At 38.2% G+C, this 25,318-nt stretch overlaps 1 protein-coding gene across 2 annotated transcripts in view; it reads left to right on the top strand.

Annotated features, from left to right (window-relative positions):
- The window catches only part of map4k5 (mitogen-activated protein kinase kinase kinase kinase 5), a 190,308-nt gene extending 170,091 nt beyond the window's left edge, over nucleotides 1-20,217 (top strand). For both annotated transcript variants that reach the window (XM_072568678.1, XM_072568679.1), the window contains 4 exons: nucleotides 9,261-9,353; nucleotides 10,505-10,575; nucleotides 15,199-15,254; nucleotides 18,799-20,217. In XM_072568678.1, coding sequence (XP_072424779.1) covers nucleotides 9,261-9,353; nucleotides 10,505-10,575; nucleotides 15,199-15,254; nucleotides 18,799-18,886 — 308 coding nt within the window. In that variant the 3' untranslated portion in view covers nucleotides 18,887-20,217. The remainder of the gene's footprint in view (nucleotides 1-9,260; nucleotides 9,354-10,504; nucleotides 10,576-15,198; nucleotides 15,255-18,798) is intronic.
- Nucleotides 20,218-25,318: the final 5,101 nt, after the last annotated feature.

Here is a 25,318-nt window from a genome sequence, read left to right as displayed (position 1 = left end):
TTTATAGAGGTCCCACCTTCCCCAGAACGAAACCCAGTTATCCAGATACCAGAATCCCTCCCTCCCTGCACCATCCCTGTAGCCACACATTTAACTGTTCTCTCTCCCTATTCCTCGACTCTATCACGTGGCACGGGTAACAAACCAGAGACAACAACTCTGTTTGTTCTAACTCTGAGCTTCCAGCCTAGCTCCCTGAGAGCCTGCCTAACATCCTCAGCCCTCTTCCTACCTATGCCGTTGGTGCCAATGTGGACCACGACTTTGGGCTGCTCCCCCTCCCCTTAAGGACCCGGAAAACACGATCAGAGATGTCACGTACCCTTGCACCTAGGAGGCAACATACCAAACGTGAGTCTGTCTCGCCCCCACAAAACCGCCTATCTGTGCCCCGAACTATCGAGTCCCCAATAACTATCGCTCTGCTCTTCTCCACCCTTCCCTTCTGAGCAACGGGGACAGGCTCCGTGCCAGAGGCCTGAACCCCATTGCTTACCCCTGGTAAGTCGTTCCCCCCCCCCCCACAAGTATCCAAAATGGTATGCTTGTTCTTGAGGAGAACGGCCGCAGGGGGTCCCTGCACTGGCTGCTTCCTCCCAGTCCCCCTCACTGTCACCCATCTGTCTGCAATCTTTGGAGTTACTACTTCCCTTATGCTCCGATCTATGACCCCCTCTGCCTCCCGAATGATCCTAAGTTCATCCAACTCCAGTTCCAGTTCCCTAACGCGGTCTTGGAGGAGTTTGGAGATGGGTGCACTTCCTGTAAGTGAAATCAGCAGGGACGACCATGGCATCCCTCACCTCAAACATTACCATTTGTCAGCCCAAGCCTGGATATTGTCCAGATGTTGTTGCATTTGAACATGGACTGCTTCAGTATCTGAGGAGTCACAAATGGTGCTGAACATTTTATAATCAATGGTGAACATTCCCACTTCTGACCTTTATGTTGGAGGGAAGGTTATTGGTGAAGCAGCTGAGGATGTTTGGGCCTAGGACACTACCCTGCAGAGATGTCCTGGAGCTGAGGTGACTGACCTTCAAAATCATCATCATCTTCCTTAGCTCTAGCTGTGACTCCAACCAGTGGGGAGTTTGCCCCGATACCCATTGATTCCAGTTTTGCTATGGTTTCTTGATGCCACAGTTTGTTGAATGCAACCTTGATGTCAAGGGCTGTCACTTTCACCTCAACTCTGGAATTCAGTTTTTGTGTCCACGTTTGAACCAAAGCTGTAATAAGGTCAGGCGCTGAGTTTTGCAAGGTGATAATGCCACATAGTTATGATGGAGGCTATTCTCAGTGTGAAAGTGTGACTTCGTCTCCACAAGGACTGTGCAGTGGTTGCTCTTAATGATACTATCATGGACAGATGCCTCTGCAGCCAGCAGATTAGTGAGGATGAGGTCAGGTATGCTTTTCCTTCTTGGTTCTTTCAACACCCGCTCCAGACCCAGTCTAGCAGCTATGTCCTTTAGGACCTGACCATCTCGATCATTTAGCACTGCTGCCAAGCATCTTGTGTGAGAGACCTAAGAGGCAACTTTTTCATGCAGAGGATGATGTGTGTATGGAATGAGTTGCCAGAGAAAAGTGGTGGAGGCTGGTACAATTACAACATTTAGAAGGCATCTGAATAGGAAGGGTTTAGAGGGATATGGGCCAAGTGCTGGCAAATGGGGCTAGATAGGATATCTGGTTGGTATGGACGAGTTAGGCTGAAGGGTCTGTTTCCGTGCAGAACATCTCTATGACTCTACGACATTGAAATCCTCCACCCAGAGTACATTTTTTTTGCTCTAGATACCCTCAGTGCTTCCTCCGAGTATTGTTTAATATGGGGGAATGCTGATTCATGAGTGAAAGGTGACTGTATATGGTAATCAGCAGAAGATTCCTGTGTCCAATAGCCATGAGACTCATGGGGTCTGGAGTTACGTTGAGGACATCTAGGACAACTCCCTCCTGATTGTATACCACTGTGCTGACACCACTGTTGGGTCTGTTCTGCTGTTGGGACAAGAAATATCCAGGGATGGTGATGTTGGTGTCTGACACATTGACCTAAGCTATTCCATGAGTATGACTATGCCAGGCTGTTATTTGACAAGACCGCTCTTCTAATTTTGGCACTAGCCCCCAGATGTTATTAAGAAGGATTTTGCAGAGTTGACAGGGCTGTTTCTGCTGTCATCTTTTCCAGTGCCTTTGTTGATGCCAGGTGATCTGTCCGGTTCTCAAAGAAGTGCATTGAGTATCAGCATTGGGAGGCCATTTTGTGGCTGTACAGGTCATTGGTTAGGCCACTATTGGAATATTGTGTTCCTATAGCAGGGAGACCAGAATTGAACAATGTTGTGAAACTTGAAAGGGTTCAGAAAAGATTTTACAAGGTGTTGCCAGGTTTGGAGAGTTTGATCTATTGGGAGAGGTTGAATAGAATGGGGCTATTTTTCCTGGAGTATGAGGGGCTGAGGGGTGACCTTATAGAGGTTTATAAAGTCATGAGGGGCATGGCTAGGGTAAATAGACAAGGCCTTTTCCCTGAGTTGGGGGAGTCCAGAACTAGAGGGCATAGGTTTAAGGTGAGAGTGGAAAGACTTAAAAGGGACCTAAGGGACAACATTTTAATGCAGAAAGTGGTGCATGTACGGACTGAGCTGCCAGTGGAAGTGGTGGAGGCTGGTACAATTACAACATTTAAAAGGTATCTGGATAGGTATATGGATAAGGAAGGGTTTAGAGGGTTATGGGCCAAGTGCTGGCAAATGGGACTAGATAAACTTAGGATATTTAAAGAATCTAGCCACCTCCTATTTAAACACTTTCAGTGACTCGAGCCTCCACAAGTCTATAGGGGTAGAGAATTCCAGACATTCTCCCTCTGGTATAAGAAATATGTTCACAATTGCAGTTTGAAATGCGAGTCCCTTATTCTGTAATTGTGTCTCCTCTCAAAAAAAGTAGATACTTCAGAGTCATATAGAATGGAAACAGACTCTTCAGTCTAACTAGTCCACACCAAACATAATCTCAAACCAACTTGTCCCACCTGCCTGCTTCTAGCCCATATCCCTCCAACCATTCCTATTCATGTACTTACCCAAATATCTCATAAACGTCTTAACTGTAGCAACATTCACCACTTCCTCAGGGAGTTCATTTCACACATGAGCCACCCTCTGTGTAAAAGATTTACCTGTCATGTCTTTTTCAAATCTCTTCTCTCACTGTAAAAATGTGCCCCCTCATCTTGAAATTCCTCATCCTGGGGAAAAGCCACCTACCATTAATCCTACCGATACCCCTCATGACCTTATGGTCACCTCTCAACCTCCTACTCTCCAGTGAAAAATGCCCCAGCCTATCCAGCCTTTCTTTATAACTCAAATGTTCCATGCCCAGCAATGTCCTGATAAATCTCCTGTGAACCCTCTCCAGTTTAATCCTTCCTATAACTGGGTGACCAGAATTGGACACAGTATTCCAGAAGAGGCCTCACCAATGTCCTGTCCAGCTTCAACATGTCTTCCCAACTCTATACTCAAAAGGACTGAGCAGTGAAGGAAAGTATGTCAAATGCCTTTTTAACCATCTTGTCTAAATGTGATGCAAATTTCAAAGAATTATATACCTGAACCTCTAGGTCCCTCTGTTCTACAACACTACCCAAGGCCCTACCATTACTTGTGCGAGAACTGCCACAATGCAATACCTCCCATTTATCCAGTTTGAACTCCATGTGCCATTTTTCAGTCCATTGATTCATTTGATCGAGATCCCTTTGTAATCTTCGAAAACCTTCACTGGCTACTATGCCACCAATTTTGGTGTTGTGTGCAAACTTACTAACCATGCCTTCTATATTCTCATTCAAATCATTTACATAAATATCAAACCAAAAAGGACCCTGAACTGATCTCTGAAAAGTAGCTGGTGACTGGCCTCCAGTTCAAAAATCAACTCTTCACCACCACTGTCTTTTTCCATTAAGCCAATTATTTAACCAATTGGCAAGCTCACACTGTAACCTAACTTTACTAGTCTACCATGTTGAATCTTGCCAAAGGCTTTACTAACATCTGAGAAAACAACGTCTCCTGCTCTGTTAAGTTTTTTTGTAACCTAATTTTTAAAAAACTGAATCAAGTTTGAGAGATACAATTTTCCTCTCACAAAACCAAGCTGACTATCCCTAATCAATTTTCTAAATGTCTATAATTCTTATCTTTTAAAATCACCTCCAACAATTTACTCAAAACCTAAGTCAGATTCAAGTCTATAGTTCCCAAATTTTTCCCTCCAGCCCTCCTTAAACAAAGGCACAACATTAGCTATCCTCCAGTCATCAGGATCTCACCCGTGGTTATAGGTGATGTAAATATTTCTGCAAGGGGCCTCATAATTTCTTGCCTTACTCTAGGTTTGTGTAAAGATTATAAATGTCAGCAAATCAACTTCCCACCTCGGCAAACATACCCACAACCACTCCCTCCCTTATTTCCCACAGCATTCCAGGACAAATTAGATCAGGTTTCTCCACACCTACCTTGTAAAGACTCCTGAGCATATTGTATATAAGATCACTCCTAATTCTTCTAAACTCTTCTGACTAAACGCCTAACCTGTCCAACTGTTTTTGATAAGTGACTCCCTTCATCCCAGGAATCAGCCAAATGAATCTCTTTTGAACACCCTCTAATGCCAGTACATGCTTTAAGTTCAGGGACCAATTCTATACACCGTACCCAGTGCAGCCTTGCCAACACCCTATACATTTACAACAAGACATCCTTATTTATAATTCCAACACCCTCCCCCCGCCAAGCAATAAAGGTTGAAGTAGCACTTACTGGACTTTTAATATTAAACTTTTTGTATCATCCACAAGAACACCCTGATCCCTCTGTGCTGCACTTTATTGGAGTCTCTCTCCATTTTAAAACAAAAAGTCTTCCTTTTGATTCTTCTGACCAAGGTGCGTGACCTCTTACTTTCCTACATCTGCCAAGTTTTTGCCCACCCACTCGACCATATCTTTTCCCCTTGCAGATTCTTTATGTCCTCATTCTAAAATATCTTTTGCCTATTTTCATATTGTCTGCAAAGCTGAATATATGACACTGTGGTCACTCCTCCAAGTTGTTAATATTGTAGCAAATAGTTGAAAGGCCTTGGACTGATCCTTGTGCCACTCCATTTTTTTAACCTGAATAAAACCATTAATCAAAACTCAATCCAAACAAATATATTACCATGAACTCCTATCCTGTGCAATTACTTTTTATATGACGTCTTATTAATTATCTCCTGGAAATCCAAATACCATGTGTTTACCAGTTCCCCTTCAACTTTGCTTCTTATATCATCAAAGAACTCGCAAATTTATCAAAGAAATTCACAAAATTATGTTCAATCAATTTGATGGTTTTAAGTTTTTCTAAATTCCTGCTATTTCTTCCCAACAACAGATGTTAGGTTAACTTGCCTATAGCTTTCTGTCACCCTCCTTCCTGAACATGAGCAGTTTTCCAGTTGGCTTGAATCCTCCCAATATCTACTGAGTTTTGAAATAATTGAACTAATGTTTCCAATATTTCTACAGCCACTTTCTTTAAAATCCTTTTGATGCAGGCCATTAGGTCCTGGTGACTTGTCTGCTTTTAATTCCATTAGTTAGTCAAATACTTTGTCCCTCGTGATAGTGGCCATTACAAGACTTTTCTTCAGCACCTTGCTTATCTGATATCTTTGAGATGCTTACAGCATCCTCCACCATGAAGGCCAATGTAGAATATTGGGTTAAATTATTTGCCACTTCTGTTTTCCATATTATGAATTCCCTAGTTGTATTCTCTAGGGTATCACACTCACTTTAGCTACTGCTGTTTACCACTAGAAGGCCATGCTGTTTTTATATATTCCCATGAATTTGCTTTCGCAGTCAATTTTCTTCCCTCATTATTAGCTTTTTAGTCTCCCACAGCTGGTTCCTAAACAAAAAAAAATACTGGCCTAACACTTGTTTTCCTCACTTTAATTTCAGGTCATTCATCCTTCTCATAGAATCCTTTTAGTACTGCAATAGCTTTTTGCTAAAATGCTATGAAATATATGCATAAATAACTGTCACTGCACATCAACTGACCTTCTCCCTTAATCTATTTTTCCCAGACTGCTTAAGACAGTTCTTTCTTATTAACTTTGTTTAAGTTAATTAAGTTATTTAAGTTGAAGGCACCAGTCTGAGACCTGAGTTATTCTGCCTCCAAACTGAGTTTATAATTTTACCATATTGTGATTGTTAACCCTTAGACGGTTCCTAATTGTATGATCTCTTTTTAATCTTATTACACTTTACGAGATCGAAAATAGTCTGGTTTTGTAAATCTGACTGACTTTACAAATTCATCTCCAGTGTTACTCTTGCCCATCAACTTATCTGGTTAATATGCACATTAAAATTGCCCATCACAAATGTAAATAGTAAGTAATTTCAATGTCATGTTTATTATGATTTTCTTTATTAATTGAATTTAAATTTAACCAACTACCAAGATAAAATTTGAACCCTTGTTCCCAGACCATTTTTGGATTACTGACAGTGACATTACTACTACATCACCATCTTCCTGTACTCCAAGCTTCCATCATATGCCAAGCTTGTGTGACGTTTCAGGAAATATGATCAAAATACGATCTTAATTGTTTTTCTAAAGTCAGAACTTTTTCCAGAATCTATACTGTGATTCCATGGTATCTTTCTAGATAGTCATATAATTCAATTCAAATGCATTTTGGCCATTGTTCTAGTAACTGTATCACTGATTCTAGGTTTTTGACTGACCAATGCTTATATTTAAAATGGACAAAGGTACAGCACTTCAGTCCTTGAGAATAAAAACAAAACATTAGTGAGCTGTTAATTGAGCTGGTGGTCACAAAGCAGCGCTTCAGTTTTATTTGTTTGCTTTTATTTGAGTCAAACTCTTAAGTAGAGCTGGGTTTGGGCTGGCTGAGGATTTATTGAAAGTGTTACAGCTACCTTTCCTCCTGCTGTTCTACCATCAATAATGACCTACTGTCCTTGTCCATTCTGGTCCTTGGAATTGAATGCAATGTCTCCAAATTTACAGACAACATGAAACTGGATGGCAGTGTGTGCTATGAAGAGGGTACTAAGAGGCTGCAAGGTGACTTGGACAGACTGGCTGAATAGGCAAATACTTGACAAATGCAATAGAATGTGGATAAATGTGAGGTTATCGACTTTGGTTGCAAAAACACAAATATAGATTATTATCTGACTGGAGGCAGTTTTGGAATAGGCGGGGTGCAACAACACCTGGGTGTCATGGTGTAACAGTTGCTGAAGGTTGGCATGCAGGTGCAGCAAGAAGGTTTGAGTATCAGAGTAAGGTTGTCTTACTGCAGTTGTACATGAGTCGAAAAGGGTAGCACTGAAAAGACACAGTAGGTCAGTCGGCATCCGAGGAGAAGGAGAGTCAATGTTTCGGACGTCAGCCTTTCATCAGGAATGTGGAGGGGAGAAGGGCTCCTTGGATGCTGCCTGACCTGTTGTGCTTTCCAGCGCCACCCTTTTCTACTCTGCAGTTATACAAGACTTTGGTGAGGCCTCACCTTGAGTATTGTGTGCAGATTTAGCCTCCTAGTCTGAGAAAGGACATTCTTGCTATTGAGGGAGTCCAGTGAAGGTTCACTAGACTGTTTACCAGGATGGTAGGATTGATATATGAGGAAATACTGGATTGACTGGGCTTGTGTTAGCTGGAATTTAGAAGAACGAAGGGGAATCTCATAAAAGTATAAAATCCTAATGGGATTGGACTGGCTAGATGTGGGGAAAGTGTTCCTGATGTTGGGAAAGTCCAGAACTAGCAATCACAGTATAAGAATTGTAAGGGGTAAACCATTCAGGACTGAGATGGGGAAGGACTTCTTCATTCATAATAGTGAACCTATGGAATTCTCTCCCACAGGAATGTGTTGGGGTCAGTTCATTACATATATTTAAGAATGAGTGGGATGTGGCCCTTGTGACTAATGGGATCAAGGGATATGGAGAGAGAAAGTGCGAATGGGATACTGAGATTGCATAATCAGTATAATCATGATTGTAATGAATGGTATTACAAGCTCAACAGGCTGAATGGTCTATTCCTGCATCTATTTTCTACATTCGTGTTTTCTTGGGTGAGCAACACTTAGTCCAAATTGGTATACAAGCATGAAAGTTTTGAATCACCTTGAATTTCCAACTGATACCAGTCAGGAGTAAATTGTAGTAATCTAATCTGGAAGTAGCAAGAGAATGAGTGAAGGTTTCAACAATAAATAAACTGATGCAAAGGCAGAATTAGGTAATTTTCATAGAAATGCTGCAGTGATATTGGAAGATCATCTTGAATTACACCAAACATGTAGATGGAACTTTTGGTGAATGAAATTTTTGTAATAAACCCTAATTTAACATTTTGTTTTGAAATTTTGTAGGAGCGGGCACTTTGTACATTGCAGCACATGTACACGGGTAAACATGAATGGATAAAATTAAGCAAGAATTCATTAAATAACCTAAAATGTAACTCTTCAAATGTTTCCCCACACTCTCTTCCCCTACATGTCTATTGACCATTGTATATTGTGTTTTCTATTCAACTGTCAATAGCCCTGAACGCCTATGACACAGTAACCCAAGACAAATATCACTAATTACTTGTGTGAAGTATATTTTAAGCAATATTCTAAAACTGTAAAGGTGTAATTTGAAACCTTCAGATGATAGAAGGAAATCACTACTGTTCGAATAGCTGTCAAAAGGTGTGGTGCTGGAAAAGCACAGCCAGTCAGGCAGCATCTGAGGAGCAGGAGAGTCAATGTTTTGAGCATAAGCTGTTCATCAGGAATGATGTAGGGCAATAGGGGAGAGATTTGCTACCAAATGATTATTAAAAATTACGATATAGTGTTGTCTTTTGAGGAACCAGAATCCCTACTGCCTACATCTTAATCCTAAAAAAAATTCTCAAAAAAGTTTGGCAGTCATGAGATTTGTAATTTTGTACAATTTCAGTGTCTGATGGTGTCCTTCCTACTCAAATAAGGAATCTGTGATTACTTAGGAACAGAAAAAGTTCAAGATAGATTTTATTACATGATACCGTTTTTTTTGGCCACTGCACTTCTATAACTCATTATTATAACTTATGCATGAATAGCCATATTTTCTATTTCAGAAAATGTCAAGATTGTAAATCTGCATGGCAAATTGAAATCGAGTAAAAAGCTGGCATCAGAGCTAAGTTTTGACTTTTGCGTTGAATCAGTAGGTAAGTTTAATTTCCCAATATTTAATGCATTAAAATTATTTTTAAAATAAATTTATAGCAAAATCCATTTCATTAGTTTCTTCAGAATGCAAATCGGTTTTTAAATGGCCGAGGTGATTGGGCACAGAGGGGTCAAATAGAACTGGGCTCAGACATGAGGTAATTTGGTTTCGGTGGATGACTAAGACTATGTGTATGCTCAATGAAAGTTTTAAATTGAATAGACTCTTCAGGAGATTAGGGCCCAGATTTTCCAATTGAGATTGGAAATTCTAATTCCTATCCTGATTACACTAAAAGTTAAATGCACATCTTTAGATAGGTACTTACCTTGAATTTCCTGGCTGGGGTGACAGGTGGGTGAGGGTACCCCTAGTGTGGCAGGTGCCTCAGTGGCTGAGGGAAATAGGTAATCGGTCAGTGAATGAGTTTTGTGGTATGTCAAGTGGTACTGTCAGGGGGGGTTGAATCAGTCGAGACATATCTGGCCTGTTTGGTGTCTGGTCCAGTGGAGTTGGGGATTGCAGTCCACTGGGTCAGGTTAATTCAGGATGTGGTGTGTTATCTTGAGGTTGAGCATTGAAGAGTGGATCAGACCTGGGTGTGGGTGGTTGACCAGTTGCAGGGGAGGTTGTTTGATCTGTTGAGGTTAAGATGAACCAGGGATTAGTTGATAGGTTACTCAGGATTAAAGTGAGTTTTAAATTCTCATACTTTTCCTGGTAACTATTGAGCTTAAATGAGTTACAACCCTCCAAAATCACTTTTCTTATCCAAGCCATTAATATATACTGTCAGTATATATTGTGACACTCCACAGCTTTCAATCCGTTGACTAAGTGGGTATACTTCTGTGAATAAAATAATGGCTTCTTGGGTTGTTAAAAATTTAATAACTCAAAATGTTTATTTTGGTAATTGGATATTTAGACACTTCAAAAATATTTTACGGAGAAAAATCTCAACATAGTGGTGTGCAAGTGTTTTAATTGCAGTTATCTGGAGTTTTGAGTCGTGTAGTTTAGAATTGAGAAAATCTTCTAATTAGACTTATAATCGTAACAAGAGCTAGATGCTAAGCAGATTCAAATATGCTTATTTCATTTTATTTATCCTAAAAACCTTTCTTTGACCTGCCCCTCTTTTCTCAGTGTGTCTTCAGGATAGTATACTGGCTTTCTGGAAGCATGGTATGCAGGGTAAAAGCTTCAAGTCAAATGAAGTAAGTCCACCTACAATTACTTCCACAGTTGCCAAGTGACTGACTGATTTGATTACTTATTGCAGGACTTATTTTTATTGACTTTTGTCTCTCTGAAATGATGTCATCGTTCAGTGTACCACAAATATGATATTGTGTCTCAGCATGAACAGACGTGTTCTTACCAATCTGCTCAAGAGCTGGTGCTGCTGTCACCCTAACCCCGAGCCCCAAGCAACCCCTTAGAACTGTGGTTGTTGAGGCCTTATGTACTGCCTGTTCCACGCTCCACGTGCAAGAATGTACACTTATTCTTTCTCCTGTTTCTTATTGAGAAACTGATTTTTGCTTATGAGACCATAAGACAGAAGAGCAGAATTTAGGCCATTCAGCCCATCGAGTCTGTTCTGCCATTCAATCACGGCTGATAAGTTTCTCATCTCCATTCTCCCGCCTGTAACCCATGATCCCCACGACAATCAAGAACCTATCTATCTCAGTCTTAAATACACTCAATGCCCTGGCCTCCACAGCCTTCTGTGATGGTGAATTCCAGATTCACCACTCTCTGGCTGAAAAAGTTTCTCCTTATCTGGGTTCTAAAAGGTCTTCCTTTACTCTAAGGCTGTACCCTTGGGTCCTAGTCTCTCCGACCAATGGAAGCATTTTCCCAACATCTACACTGCCCAAGCTATTCAATATTCTGAAAGTTTCAATTTAATCCCGGCCATCCTTCTAAACTCTGTCGCGTGTAAACCCAGAGTCCTTAAACATTCCTTGTATGTTAAGCTTTTCATTCCTGGGACCATTCTCGTGAGCCTCCTCTTAACACACTGCAGGGCCAGTACATCCTTCCTGAGATATGTGGCTGAAAATGGCGCACAGTACTCCAAATGTGGCCTCTCCAGAGCCTTGTGGAGCCTCAGAAATATTTCCCTGCTTTTATATTCAAGTCTTCTCAAAGTAGATGCCATCATTGCATTTGCCTTCCTAACTACTGACTCAACCCGTAAGTTTACCTTGAAAAAATCCTGGACTTGAACTGCCAAGTCTCTTTGCCCCTCTGATAGATGCTCTAAATTGCTCAGATAGGAACACAAAATGTGCCATAAAGCCCCTTCACAGTATTCGTGTAGCTGATTGATGTCATTTATGGTTAATGGGATACTCCTGTGCAAGCGCGCACACACATAAGGATGTTGACAGTTGGGCATTCAGCGATGCTGGTTCCATTGAATATCAAGAGCATTTGGTTAGATTCTCTTGTTGGAATTGATTATTGCCTGGCACTTCTGTGATGCAAACATTACTTGGTATGTATAATCCTAAGCTTGGATGTTGTGCCAGCCTTTGCATTTGAGCACCGACTATTTCAGTATTTGAGGAGTCCAAATGGTGCTAAATGTTGTGCAAATGTTCCCTCTTCCGACCTTGTGGTGGATGGAAGATCATTGATGAAGCAGCTGAAGATGCTTGGACACTGAAATCATTGTCCTCTAACAACTTGTTGGGCCAAAAGACCTGTTTCCACACTGTCAAATATAGTCTGATATGGACCAGGCCAAACCCCATCAAAATATTTTAAGAAGGTAGCTTAGACCCTAACATTTTCTTATTTTAAAGGCAGATGTGAAGTAAGTGTTCCAGGTGTAATGCAACTGGTCAAACCACCTGGCTTTATCTAAACATTACAGCTGACACCTGAACAAAAGAAAGCGGAATTTAGAATAACAACTATTGGAAAACTTAAGCAAGTCGATACAGTAACTATTACTAATTAACTATTCTAATGCAGAAACTTAACCAGGACTCAATATAGTAACTTAACTAACCCAATACAGTAACTATTACTAATTAATTGTTCCAATACTGTAACATCCCTAAACACACCCCTTGGCAAAAACGTAAGTTGAAACACCTGCTTACAGGCAGGTGGAACAACACCCAGAGAGAAATTTCAGAGAAAATGAGGGGAATCCTTTACTGAAGCTTGCAACTCTTCTGGACTCTAACATCTTATGACTGCTACTCCTTTAAAAAAAACTAGAAAAACACCTGAACTGGGAGAACTGGCCGCTCCCCTTCCATTGTTGAATTCTCTACACTCCTCACACCTCTGCCTTTATGACGTCTCTTCAAAAAAAAACAAGGACAAAATAATCTTTTAAAGTGACAGCATTGTCACAAGTCTTGATGTCAAGGGCAGTCACACTCCTCTCACATCTTGAGTTTCACTCTTTGTTTGCATTTGAACCAAGACAGTAATAAGGTCAGGATCCATATGTCTGTAGTGGAGTCAAAACTAAGCATCAGAGAGCAGATTATTCTTTTGCAAATGTGGCTTGATAGTATTACAACCCTTTACGTCACTTTGTTTGAAAACAGACTGAAGGGGTGGTAATTGGCTGATTTGTCCTGCTGTTTAGTGTATATACCTGGACAATTTTCCACATTGTCTGGGAGGTTTCAATGTTGTTGGACTGGAACAGATTAACTTGGGGGCATAGCAAGTTCTCGATCAAACTTCTTCAGTACTACTATTGGAATGTTGTCAGGGCTGTAGCTTTTGCAGTATCAAATGTCTTCAGCTGTTTCTTTATATCACATGGAGTGAATTAGGTGGTCTGAAGACTGGCATTTGAAATACAGGGATCTCAGCGGGAGGCTGTTGAAAATAATCCACTTATCAATTCTGGTGGAAGATATTTCAGATTTTTTTTTCCTTCCTCATTTGCTGAGACCCCCATCATTGAGGATATTTGAAAAGCCCCCACCTTCTGTTAGTTGTTTGACTGTCCATTATCATTCATGACTGTGGCAGGACTGAAATCTGAGATCAGATCTGTTGTTTGTGGGATCACTTAGCCCAACTATTTCACGCTGCTTCTAGTATTTGGCTTGCAAGTAATCCTGTGTTACCAAACTGATACCTCTATTGTTAAGTATGTCTGGTGATATGCTGTCCTGCACTTAACATTGAAACAGGGTTGATCTCTTGGCTTAATGGTGAGGGTAGAGTGAGGAAATATGTCAAGTTATGAGGTTACAGATTGTAGTTGAATACAATTATGTTGTTGATGATGGACTATATAGTGCCTCAGGAATGCCCAGTTTTGAGTTGCTAAATCTCTTTGAAATCTGCCTAGTTAGCACAATGAAAGTGCCTCAGAACATGAAGGATATCCTCATTGTGAAGATAGGATTTTGCCTCAACAAGCAATGTGCAATTGTACTTTGTACCAAGATAATGAAGACTGTTGTGAACACCTTAGAGTTTCTTATAAAACCAATCCCTTCAATATTTCCCTGTGCTCAAAACTGTGAACACTATTGATTTCTGGGAATCATGGCCAAGCCCAATACTGACCTTGTTTACATGTTTTCCATTCTTTTCTAAGTTATTTGTTTGAGTAATATAGCAGTCTTTATTACTACTTTCTCATTTAGTTATTTGGGGGTATATGTTCTGAAAGGATAGATTCTGATCTTAATTTGGAGCTTATGGAAATTATGGAATGATTTACTCATGTACAGCAAACATTTTCCAAGAAGGATTAGTCAACACAAAGGGTTTTAATAAAGCATTGTGAGTCGTGTATACAAATGAAGTGATGAAATGTAAACAATCAACAAGCACCTTGGTAACAACAAACACAATGTTAGTATCTAATTGTGGGAGCAGTAGATTGTTTGTAAATGACCTATAGTATAATTGCTTTTATTAACTGGCATTTGAGATATTAGCAGAGTGTGCGGTGGACTCTAGACATTTGATGATAAATCATTGACTTGTATTGTCAGCTCCAAAATGTTAATGACTTACTCTCCATTAGGATTCAAATTAGAATAAGTCATGTGCACAATGTATACTGTACTTGAAAATATAGTAATGTTGGAGATGGGCTGAATTATACTTAAGTCTCCTACTCTGGTTTTGGAATTGTTATTGCTATATTTTTAATCTCTACCCTTTTTAGGCTTACATCCAAATTTGCTTTTGTTTGCTAATCAACTCTTGTCCCTATGGACAGTAGTCTAAGTTAAGTCGCAGATCAATAGATGATAACCGGTCTTTTCATTCAAAATGTGTGAACTAGTGGGTGTTGGTATTTCTTAAGACACCAAAATAATCTTCAGAATCTCTGGAGGACAACAGTTTAAAATAGAAATTAATTTGGTTTTGCACTATTAAACTGCACAAAACTTAGTAACCAAATTCATCTTAAATAAAATCTAGCACTTCTGAAAAAAAATAACATGTTTCAAACTACAGTTGCATTACTGAACAGAACAATAGCAACTAGTTCACACATTGAGAAACAATAGTTATACATCTTGGGATTAAGCATATCATTTAGTGCCGTTCAAATACTGCAGGTTTCTACATTTTGTAATATTTTGTACTGTTTTATACAAATTTGTTGTACAAAGTACTGCAATTTTGCATGGAGTCTGCAAAAATGAAAAGAATGTAGGTTTTTGAGCCAACTTGAATGATAAATCCTCTCTGTTGCTTTGCAGCACCTTGTATATTTCAGTCCACTCTGTGCATACTTTACATTTGTTTTAAAACCATTTTGAGGATTATTTTAAATGTAAAAATTTAGAAATGTAATTAATTTATTGCTGAATGTTCCAAATCAGGTTACCCAGGAGATATCTGATAAAAGCAGAGTCTTTCACCTCTTAGGATCTGATAGGTAAGAAGCCAATATGTATTTAGCTAATTAAAGTGATATTGTCTGTAAAACTAAGTTATTGTATGTATACAGTCTTTATAGCATTTGACAGTTAGGTTAAATATTTTGATTCAAGAGATATAAAGAGAGAAGTACAGCACACAACTTTCTCCTTCTGTATTTTGCTGTTGTCTATGAACATGACCTCTGAAGATCCTCTCATTCCTGACAGCTTTTCTAAATCCAAGTTTGATAATATAATTTATGTACTTTTTTTCCACTTTACCCAAGAAGTAGCCAATATGAAAAACATTTCATCCCATTACTTTTAGATGTGGAATAACTACGTGCAAGTTCATTGTATCTTTGAAACTATCACTAATAACCAAGATAATTGTTTTTGAAGAATGAATAGGGAAATACATGTGTCTCTATAATACTTCAGTTTTTGAGCAATCCTGAAACGTAATTGCTATTTTGTCAGTTTAAATAAAATACCAAATTGGGTCAATGCTGCAATCTGATTTATTCTGTCAGCTCAAATGTCTTTGTCTCTGCTTTCATTTGAGTCTCAAGCTCTTGCAATTTTCAGCTGCAAAAGTGTAAACTTGTGCACGTAGTAGTTTTGTCATAAAACAGCTACAGTGCTTATTCAGCATCACTGTTCCCATAAAGTTGCATGTGTGCAGCTCCCTGGAAGGTATGGCTCAGGCCTTTTTGCATATTTAGTGTGTGTTTGCAAGTAGTCACACAAGAAAAAAACCTCAAGATACTGCTTTTGAACAAACTGGACACTTGCAACAGCAATTTTATATAAACACTCCTCACAAACCCTTTGTATTCTCTTGGAATTGGAACAATTGCATTTTTTATAAAAGGAATGCATAGTGCAGAATGAAATCTATAACTTATTACTAGAAAGTCATTCAAGGTGTTTGCTTAGGAACTAGTTTAGTACCTAGTGTGCATGATTTACAAGTTTACTTACACCACTTAATTGCTGTAAATCTTTTATTAAATGCCACATAACTTGTGCTCAGTGAAACTATTTTGTTTACATATTAAGAGTCATAGAGATTGACAACATAGAAAAAGGCCCTTCGAGCCATTGTTTTTAAAAACAACCTTCAAACTATTCTAATTCCATGTTCCAACACTTGGCCCATAGCTTTGTATGCCTTGGTATCACAAGTGCACATCTAAATGCTTCTTAAATGTTGAGGGTTTTTCCCTCTACTACCCTTACAGACACAGAGTTCCAAACTTCCTCCTCCATCTAAATGAAAATGTTTTTCTTTGCATCTTTTCTAAACCTTCTGCCCCTTACCTTAAATCTATTTGCCCAGTCAATGATCCCTCCATCTGGGGAAAAACTTCCTTCTTGTCTATCTCGTCAATGCCCTCATAATTTTATCCTTCTCAATCATGATCCGGCTCATCTCCTTTGCTTTAAATAAACCAACATTAGTCTGTCCAGTCTCTCTTTGTAAATAGTCCAGTTTGGCAACGTGTTTTTAAACCTCCTTTGCATCCTGCCTCCTTAACATTCTATTTCTGGAATTGCTTTTTGCTGATTACTCTTAATTTAGTAAATGAAAGCAAACAGTTTGATAACTTTAACAAAGTGAATAACTTGTGTGAGATGATATTTAATAGTGGCCTATTTGTAGTTTAAAAATTCTCAAGTCTGAAACTGCTGGGTTAGTTTTGACTCTGTTTAGGGAACCTTTTGTGCTCTTCCCTGTCTAGACCGATAGGAACTGGGCTTCTCCAATGTTTCTACACAGCCAAATATTTGTAGATCATGATTATAGCTCAAGTCTTCCTGACCTGCTATCTTGCTTTCAGACATGATGGTTTATCGCTGATGTACTGTTCCATACATAATAGTGTTTACTTTCATGCATATCTGGTAAAATGAGGGATAATCCATATATTTCATCTAAATTTTACAATTTTACTTTTCAAGTCTGGTAGATTAATACATTTTAGCTATATATTTTCCAGTTAGATACCTCATTTAAACAAATTGATTTTGAGCTGAGATTCGAAATAAATAGAATATTCCTGCTTGATGGATTAGAACAAACTGCAAATAATAGCTTTAAAATGTTTAAAAATGTTAAGTGCAGTATCCTTTACACTGTAATAAATATTTAACTGTGTAAATTAGTGCTGTAAATCAGTTATTTTCATGTGAGCAGGTTCAATAGAATTATAATTATATTTGAAAACTTTTGTAACTTGATGGGAATATTATTTTAACTGACAGATCAAAGATTAACCATATGGTCTTCATTCCTTATGAGGTTTCAAATTTTAAATATATAATTTATATATTTAAACTATATCTACCTATACAATTTTGAATGTGAACTGTACTCCTCTGTATTTGAGATGCAAAACCACAGCAGAGTGAGACTTGTTGAATTGCACAATTTTGTATCTTTGAAACAGCTGTCCAGTTCATTCTATTTTCCTACTCTTTGACCAGTGTCTTGAAAATTTCTCCTTTTAATTATATGCCCAATTTCCATTTGAAAACCAACTTCATATATTGCTGCAGCTCTTTTTGTAGCTGAATTTGTGCTGAAGAGTTGAGAGATGTCTGTGGAGAATGAAATATTTTTCTTTGGACTGAATCAATCTGGCTGCATGCAGCGGAGAGCATCTTTTCCAAGTAGTGTGCCTATTACTCCAGAGGAGATATAGCCAGTGATAATACACAATTGGATATTGTGTGTTTTGACCCAAAGCAAAATGGTAATAATACTGTTGTGCTTTGATATTGCTGTTCAAGTTCTGCTTAAACTTAATAAAATATAAATACCATAAGAGTTATCACTTAAATCAATTCAGAACATGAGTGAGAATGGATAAAAGGGTTAATTGACTTTTGTAAATCTCAAATTCCAACATAGCCCTCTGGAAAATTGCCTTTTTTGTTAAGAATGTTAGTTTTTGTGCTTTGTGTAGTGTTTGTCACCTGGAGGTTACAATGCTTAGCATATCAGTAGGTCAAGTGCTCCTGACAGGAAGTTAAAGCAAAAAATAAGTTGTACCAGGCTGTTATTGCATTCTTCAGCAAATGATTGTTTTGGCATTGTGAACAAACCTATCCACCCCTTAAATAGTGTGAGATGCAGGAATACCTAATGGTAAACTTGCAAACCTAACATGGTTTTAATATAGTTAGACTCAGTGAAATATATTCTATAGTGAATTCCAGGAGGAGGAAATGAGGACTGCAGATGCTGGAGATCAGAGCTGAAAAATGTGTTGCTGGAAAAGTGCAGCAGGTCAGGCAGCATCAAAGGAGCAGGAGAATCCACGTTTCTGGCATAAGCCCTTCAAGAATTCCAGACTGATACCTTCCCTTGGAGGAGGTTGTGAGGGTAGGAAAGGGTTGCTCATGAACCTTTACATGTTGAGTTTTTTTTTAAAACTCCATTTAATCTTGCTGCACCGTAGATTAACTTGCTTCGAAAGAAAAATGTCTGATTCCGGCAATCATGTTTTTATTGAAAAATACAAAGCCTAACTATATGGTTTACTTTTATTGCAGGGTTGTAGTGCTAGAAAGTCGACCAACGGACAATCCTACAGCCCACAGCAATCTCTACATCCTTGCTGGCCACGAAAATAGTTACTAAGCAACACCAAGGAACTTAATTACGGTGACTGTTCCTTAAAATAGGACAAACACAACAGCTCCAAATATGAAGATTCAGTGAGGGAAACATAAACAAAATAGAAGTCCGGCTGTGACTGCTGTTGCCTTGTTTTTGGTGTACTTTAATGTTTGATTCAATCATGAGGTAGATTTTCTCAGCAAAGAAGTAAATTTGGTAGCTGGCTTTATTAAGATATTCAGCCACTGTGTGGTTGATCTGATATGTCAAATTTGCTTCATAAAAGCTATGATTAACTGAATTTAGAAAGATCCAATTTCTAATTATAAAAGCACAGTAATTCATAATGAAAATATGCTGCAGTGTTCTTAAAGTGCCACACTTTCTCATAACTATCTTCTTAAACCTTATGTTTTATAAATATTTTGCAGCAAAATTTAGTGCTTTATAATGTTCTGTGTTGTATATTATCTAAATTACTTTGAGTACTAAATCTATGCCTTTGGAAACCTTCCCTTGCCTAATATTGCAACAATTTTATAGGATTTTTAATGCACCCACTGCAAGAGTGTACAGCTTGAAGTCTGCCATAGTATAGTGTTAAATTGAATATTTAAAAACTTTATTTATTAATCTGCCAATTGTAAGAAAGATCATACTTGTGGGGAAAAAAACAGGTAATGTGTCATTTAGTTGCATTTATGTTATTGAAGCTTGGGGCTGAAAGGGAGAAAATTTTTCTTTTTAAGCTGTTTGTATGCAGAAGCATATTGTAGAATATAATTTCGACCTTACACTCCTACACTCTTTGTACAAAGACACCATATAAGCACTTTCTGTCCAATTTTTAATTTGTAAAGCTTATCTGTTTAGATGCGACACTAGAATTTTTTCATATTTTAATCTTTTCACATAGTGTATAGCAAAGGTGTTTTTATACACGTGCAGTCATAGTTTATGAAATGTAATAAAACACATAAATTTTTCAAAGATAATTTTAATTTTTACTCTCCACAATCTTCTGCCTTAAATAATTTGGAAAATCATCCCATTTCACCATTTATTCTTTCAACTTCAAAGTTGGAAAATGATTTATGTTACAAGCAGTGAACATCTTTAAGTCACCATTTTCAGTTTCTACCTCAACCTATGAAAGGCTGTTATCTGTGCCTCCACGTTATTTTGCAGATCTTTCAGCAAATTTTATTCATATACGTAAAATTAGTCATGCATATTAAAGACTCTAATTCAGTGGATTAACACTAATTGTAGCAAAAAAATGAATTAATTGTAGCTCTGTAATATGTACCTGTAAATAATGTAAAATAAAACATTCAATGCATGGATTCAAATTTATATGTCATAATTGCTTTGTGCATAAGAGCTATTTTATAACTTGCAATAGGAAATAATCCCTTTCTGAAAGGAGTTTTTGGATTTAAGTTTTTAAAAAGTCTTTATCCTACCACCTGTTTGCTTGAGCTGGGTACAAATTTTGTGTATTTTGTTAACGGTCTTGTATGTTAACTCTAGTTTAACATTAGCAATTAATCTGTATTTTTAGAACTTGGTGTACAAAAAGTTTGCTTACAGTTTCTGAATTCACAGTCAAGTATAGCAAGTCATGTAAATACCAAATTGATGTTATGAAAGCATCACGTTATTTTTTTTAATGAAAACAGTTGTTGAAGAAGTCTGCATGCCTTCTAAAGTTTACTTAAGATTTCTTGGTGAAATGCATGAGATCTGTTTAGCATATTATACTTGAGCAGTAGCAAGGAGCTAATTTGTTAAATGATTCAATATACAAAACATGACAATAATGGTCATTTTTAAAGATTGATTCTTATCAGAATTTTCATCTAATACTTATAAAAATGTCATTTTTCAGATGTTGGATATTATAAAACACTATTCATTATTGCTTTCAGCTTAGAAATAGAAAATAGATATAATTCAAATTGCTGATTTGAGATTGCATCTCGCCTAATTTGAGTGCTACATTTAAATACTTTGTTTAATAACTTGATAAATTAGAAATGGAGAAAAGTTCATTGTAATTACTGCTGCCTCTAAGTATCCGTTACCAATTTTGGAGGAGAGCATGTATTTGGACCACTTGGGTAGAAATTGTCCACTGGGTAGACAAAATTAATATCTCAGTCATACCTGAAATGGGTCAATTTATTGATTTCTGCCAAAAAAACTGTTGATGTTGAAAATCTGAAATAAAACACTGCTATAAATACTCAGCAGGTTTAGCAGTATCTCTGAGGAGAAAAGCAATTTACAAAGTGTCTCTGAAAAGTGAGAAATGTGATGGATTTTGAGCATTTGAAAGAAAAGTGTAGAAAAAGTACGGAGGGAAAACCCTTCTTAACCACTTGGGGAGACATGGTGCAAAATGACAAGTTTAATTGTGCAAAAATAAAAGAACTGGATATGGGACAGAAAATAAAAGATGTCCGGGAAAAGAGTGAAGGCAGAATCTAAAGAAGCTCCTCTCCAAAAGCAAAGAAAATAAAGGGGTGGTTAGAGGAATGAGGAAAGAAAACAAAACACGAAGTGGGACACTGATTATAATTTAAATGTTAACTTGATTTTAGGTCGAGAAGGTCATAAAGTGCCCATTTGAGAGATAAGGTGCTGTTTCTTGAGCTTATGTGGATCTTTGTGGGGATAAAGCAAGAGGCCAAGAAAAGTAGAATATTTCAGTGACAAGCAACTGGAAGCTTTGGGTTACATTTGTGGATTGATTAAAGCTACTCATTCAGCAAAAGTGTTTCTTTCTTTCAAGTATGACTGTGATTGTAAGCTTAACTTTATTGGATACTAACAGCCCAATTGACCCTTCCCCTTTCTTTTGACTTTGACCCTTCTAATAATCTTGCCCTTGCCTCTATTCACAATTCTGACTCTGCTCTCCTTGCCCCTAATCTATCTGTCTTTAACAAAAGCCTAAGTTTCATCACCATTAGCCTCCATCCTATAAGAATTTTAAGGTCCATATAAAACTGAGCTCAATACTGTTCATATCACCCTGTGTCCCATTTCTTTGGCCAAGCGTGCTCCCCACAAGCGCAAACCTCTTATCTCCTGCATTCTTTCTCCACCTGGACTCCTTCCTTAGGATTCTTGCACTCTTTAGATCTCTTGATTATCATGCCAGAAGGTTGCATTAACTGTTTCAATTTTGAATGAGGGAGAAATTATTCCTCTCTGCAGTACTTTGTCCTTTCAGGTTCAACCTTAACATTGTCATCAAACCAGTGGATATAGATAATGGTGCTGTTTTCTGTACCACCCTCTACCAAAACAGAGACTAAAAACTAACTCTTTCAAACTCACTTTTACCTCCCTATTGGATTCTGTTTCAATAATGAGAATACTAGCACATCTGATATATCTTCCTTTCTCCTCATCTTAGAATAGATGTAGTACTCGACCCTTCCCTTTCCTCCAGAACTATGGCAGGGTTTGCCTTCTCCTTGCCTTCCATCCCATGCTCGTTGTGCCATTCTACTACCTCTAGTGTGATGTGACAAGACTCATCTACCCTTCTTTCAGCACACTGAAAGGGCTGTTCCTCGTCTCCCTGTTCCACTCCTTAGCCATTACGTTTGCCCCTCCCTTTCTGTCTTTATCTTCTCCTTTCTCACTAGGCAAAACCCTAAAATTTCTTTCAGATAAAACCTCTAGTTATATTTCAATTGGTTATACGGGGTATTTACTGCTCACAATAGGGTTTCTTTCAGATCGAGTGACAAGCATTACCCCAAATTTTGGTAGTATGTTACTTTAATTCTTTAACTTGTACATGCTTCAAACTTTTTTTCTTGACCTCCTACGATGTTCTAATGAAGCATAAGGAACAGTAGCAATTTTTTTCAACTGTGGATTGTGACATTCTAAACTCAGTGTTCAACAGTTTTATGCCATCTCTACCTTTTTTCCCCTTATTTTCTCTTGGGTTTTCTATTATTTGACTAAATGGCCAGTTGGTGGCTCAGAAATTATCTGAAAATTATCTCCAAAATTATCTGTTCAATTTCCATTCTACCTGCAGTAAACTGAGAATCTGCCTCTTTTTCTCACTCCTAGGAGTTTATCTTATTCCCCTTACTTTTAGTTTTGGACAACAGCCTTTCAAGATCTTGCAATTCACATTGCCTCTCAACATTTTTTTTACTTGTCCATTTATTGCTCCCCTAGGTCAAGCACCCAAATGTAATTTCTCTAGCTCTCATCTCTCATAGTCATTGCCTTTCAGTTGCTCAAAATCTATTACAATTCTAATTGTACCTAATTCTGATGAAAGCTTACAGTCTAGAAACATGAACTGACTGCCTTTCCTCAAATATTGAAGTTGCTTAATGGCAGAGATTTCTTCATGTTACTCTTCAGGGTTATTTATATCTCCCTCTTTCTGGATGCCCTATGATATAGGTTCCTGTGCATAGCTGGCTGTGGATTATTTCCCTTCGCATGTAGGAATTATCTGTGTGAACCATGTGGCTAATCCAGCTAAACTCAGCTCTAATTATCATAATCTTGATGCTAGGTATGAAGCTGTTATTTCTAAACTGTTAATTGATATTGCAGGTCGATCTTAAACAGCAAAAACGGAATGCATCTGGTTGCTGTGTGACACTGGTAGGCTAACTATCTCAGCCACAGAAGTATGTGAAAACTATTGTCTCGCATCCTTAATCATAGATGTACAGCATGGAAGCAGATCTTCAGTCCAACTTATCCATGCAGACCAAATATCCTAAATTAATGTAGTCCCTTTTGCCAGCATATGGCCTATGTCCCTCTAAACCTTTCCTGTTGATCCTTGTTTTGAGACAAAACACTGTGGTCTCTCCAAAGCCTATGAATGAGCCTGTTGAATGCTGAACTTGCTTTAGCTGGGGGTGATTTCTTCATCCGACATTGTGGTGTTAGAGAAGACATTGCCAGGATAACAGAACCTGTGAACTGTGTTTATGATGAGGCAGGTTAGTTTTCTCTCTCTCTCTCTCTCTCTCTCTCAGTGCCCACGTGACTGCTGGGTGTCTTCTGTACTGTGCGTTACCAGCAAATAAGTGTTTGTTTAGTACGCTACCTGTGCAAATACAAATCACATTTGGTGTCCTGTTGGCAGCTAGATGCTTTTAAAGTATTGTGCAGCTTTTATCACATTTTAACAGCATTGTATTTTCAAGTCTATGTACAGCATTAAGTCTACGTTAAGAGATCAGTCCAAAAAAGATCAATCTCCACAAGCCAGATTTCAACAATTACTGAAAAGAAACATCATTGGACCCAATCGTTGTTAACCATTCAATGGTGTGCCTTCTTGCATCACCTTTTACCAACTGCTACTCACTAAGTTCAGAAAGGGGTGGGGGAACACTTTTTTTGAGAAATTGTTAGGAAATTCTTCTCTTCCCCAGAAGATTTTCAATGTCTCTAATAACAATCTTAGCACATCAGAAATAAAAATACAAGTAGATTGTTCAATAAGATCATCTATCTTATACCTCAATTCTACCTTCCTGCATTGTCCCAAATTCCTTATTTCTTTTAGTACCTCAGAAGTCTGTTAATTTCTGTTTTGAATGCACCCAACGTACTGTGTACAGTTTTGGACCTCTTGGGTGTGGAGGGATGTAGTTGCATTGGAGGCAGATCAGGACAGGTTCACTGGATTGTTTCCAAGGATAAAGGGTTTGCCTTATGAAGGATGATTAGACAATTTAGGCATTCCTCTCTACAGTTTAGAACAATAAGAGGGGATACAGTTCAGGTAAACAAGATACTAGAGGGGTTTGACAAATTAGGTGCAGGAGAGGGTGGTTTCCTCATGTTGGGCAATCGAGAGTGAGAGGTCATTGTTTTAGGATAAGAGGGAACTGATTTAAAACTAGGAGAAATTACTTCTCTCAAAGGGTCAAGACCTGTAGAATCCACTACCCCAACTGTCTGGACATAACTTTAAGGAGAAGATAGATTTTTAAATCTAATATTGAAGTGTTATGGAGAGCGGGCAGGAAAATGGAGTTGGGGCCATGGTTGTAATAAATGCTGCAGCGTCCTTAAGAAGCTGGAAGTCTTTTTCTAGGTCATATGTTTATACAATTGGCATCCACAGCTGTCTTGGGTTGAAAATTTCAAATTGTTTGATGTTTTGCTTTCTATTGGTCCCTTCATATAATAACACTGTGTTACACCTCCTTAAATGTCTTAGGAAAATCCAATTTTGACACCTGATTCCTCATACATAGAAGCAAAATGTTTCAGATTTCCAGCATCTGCATTAAGCACAAATAATGTAGGAGAAACTCCTCAGATTTGGTAGTTTCAGCATTGTGTTGGTTTCTCCTCGTTACCAGTCTTTGTAGTTGCAGCCTCATAAAACAAACACATTTGACAAATACCATTTTCGCTTTCATAAATCTATGTTGTTTA

The sequence above is a fragment of the Chiloscyllium punctatum genome, chromosome 4 (assembly GCF_047496795.1).
Source record: "Chiloscyllium punctatum isolate Juve2018m chromosome 4, sChiPun1.3, whole genome shotgun sequence".
Taxonomy (NCBI): Eukaryota; Metazoa; Chordata; class Chondrichthyes; order Orectolobiformes; family Hemiscylliidae; genus Chiloscyllium; species Chiloscyllium punctatum.
Note: the sequence above shows the minus strand (reverse complement) of the source record. Positions and strands in the feature narration are given on the sequence as shown.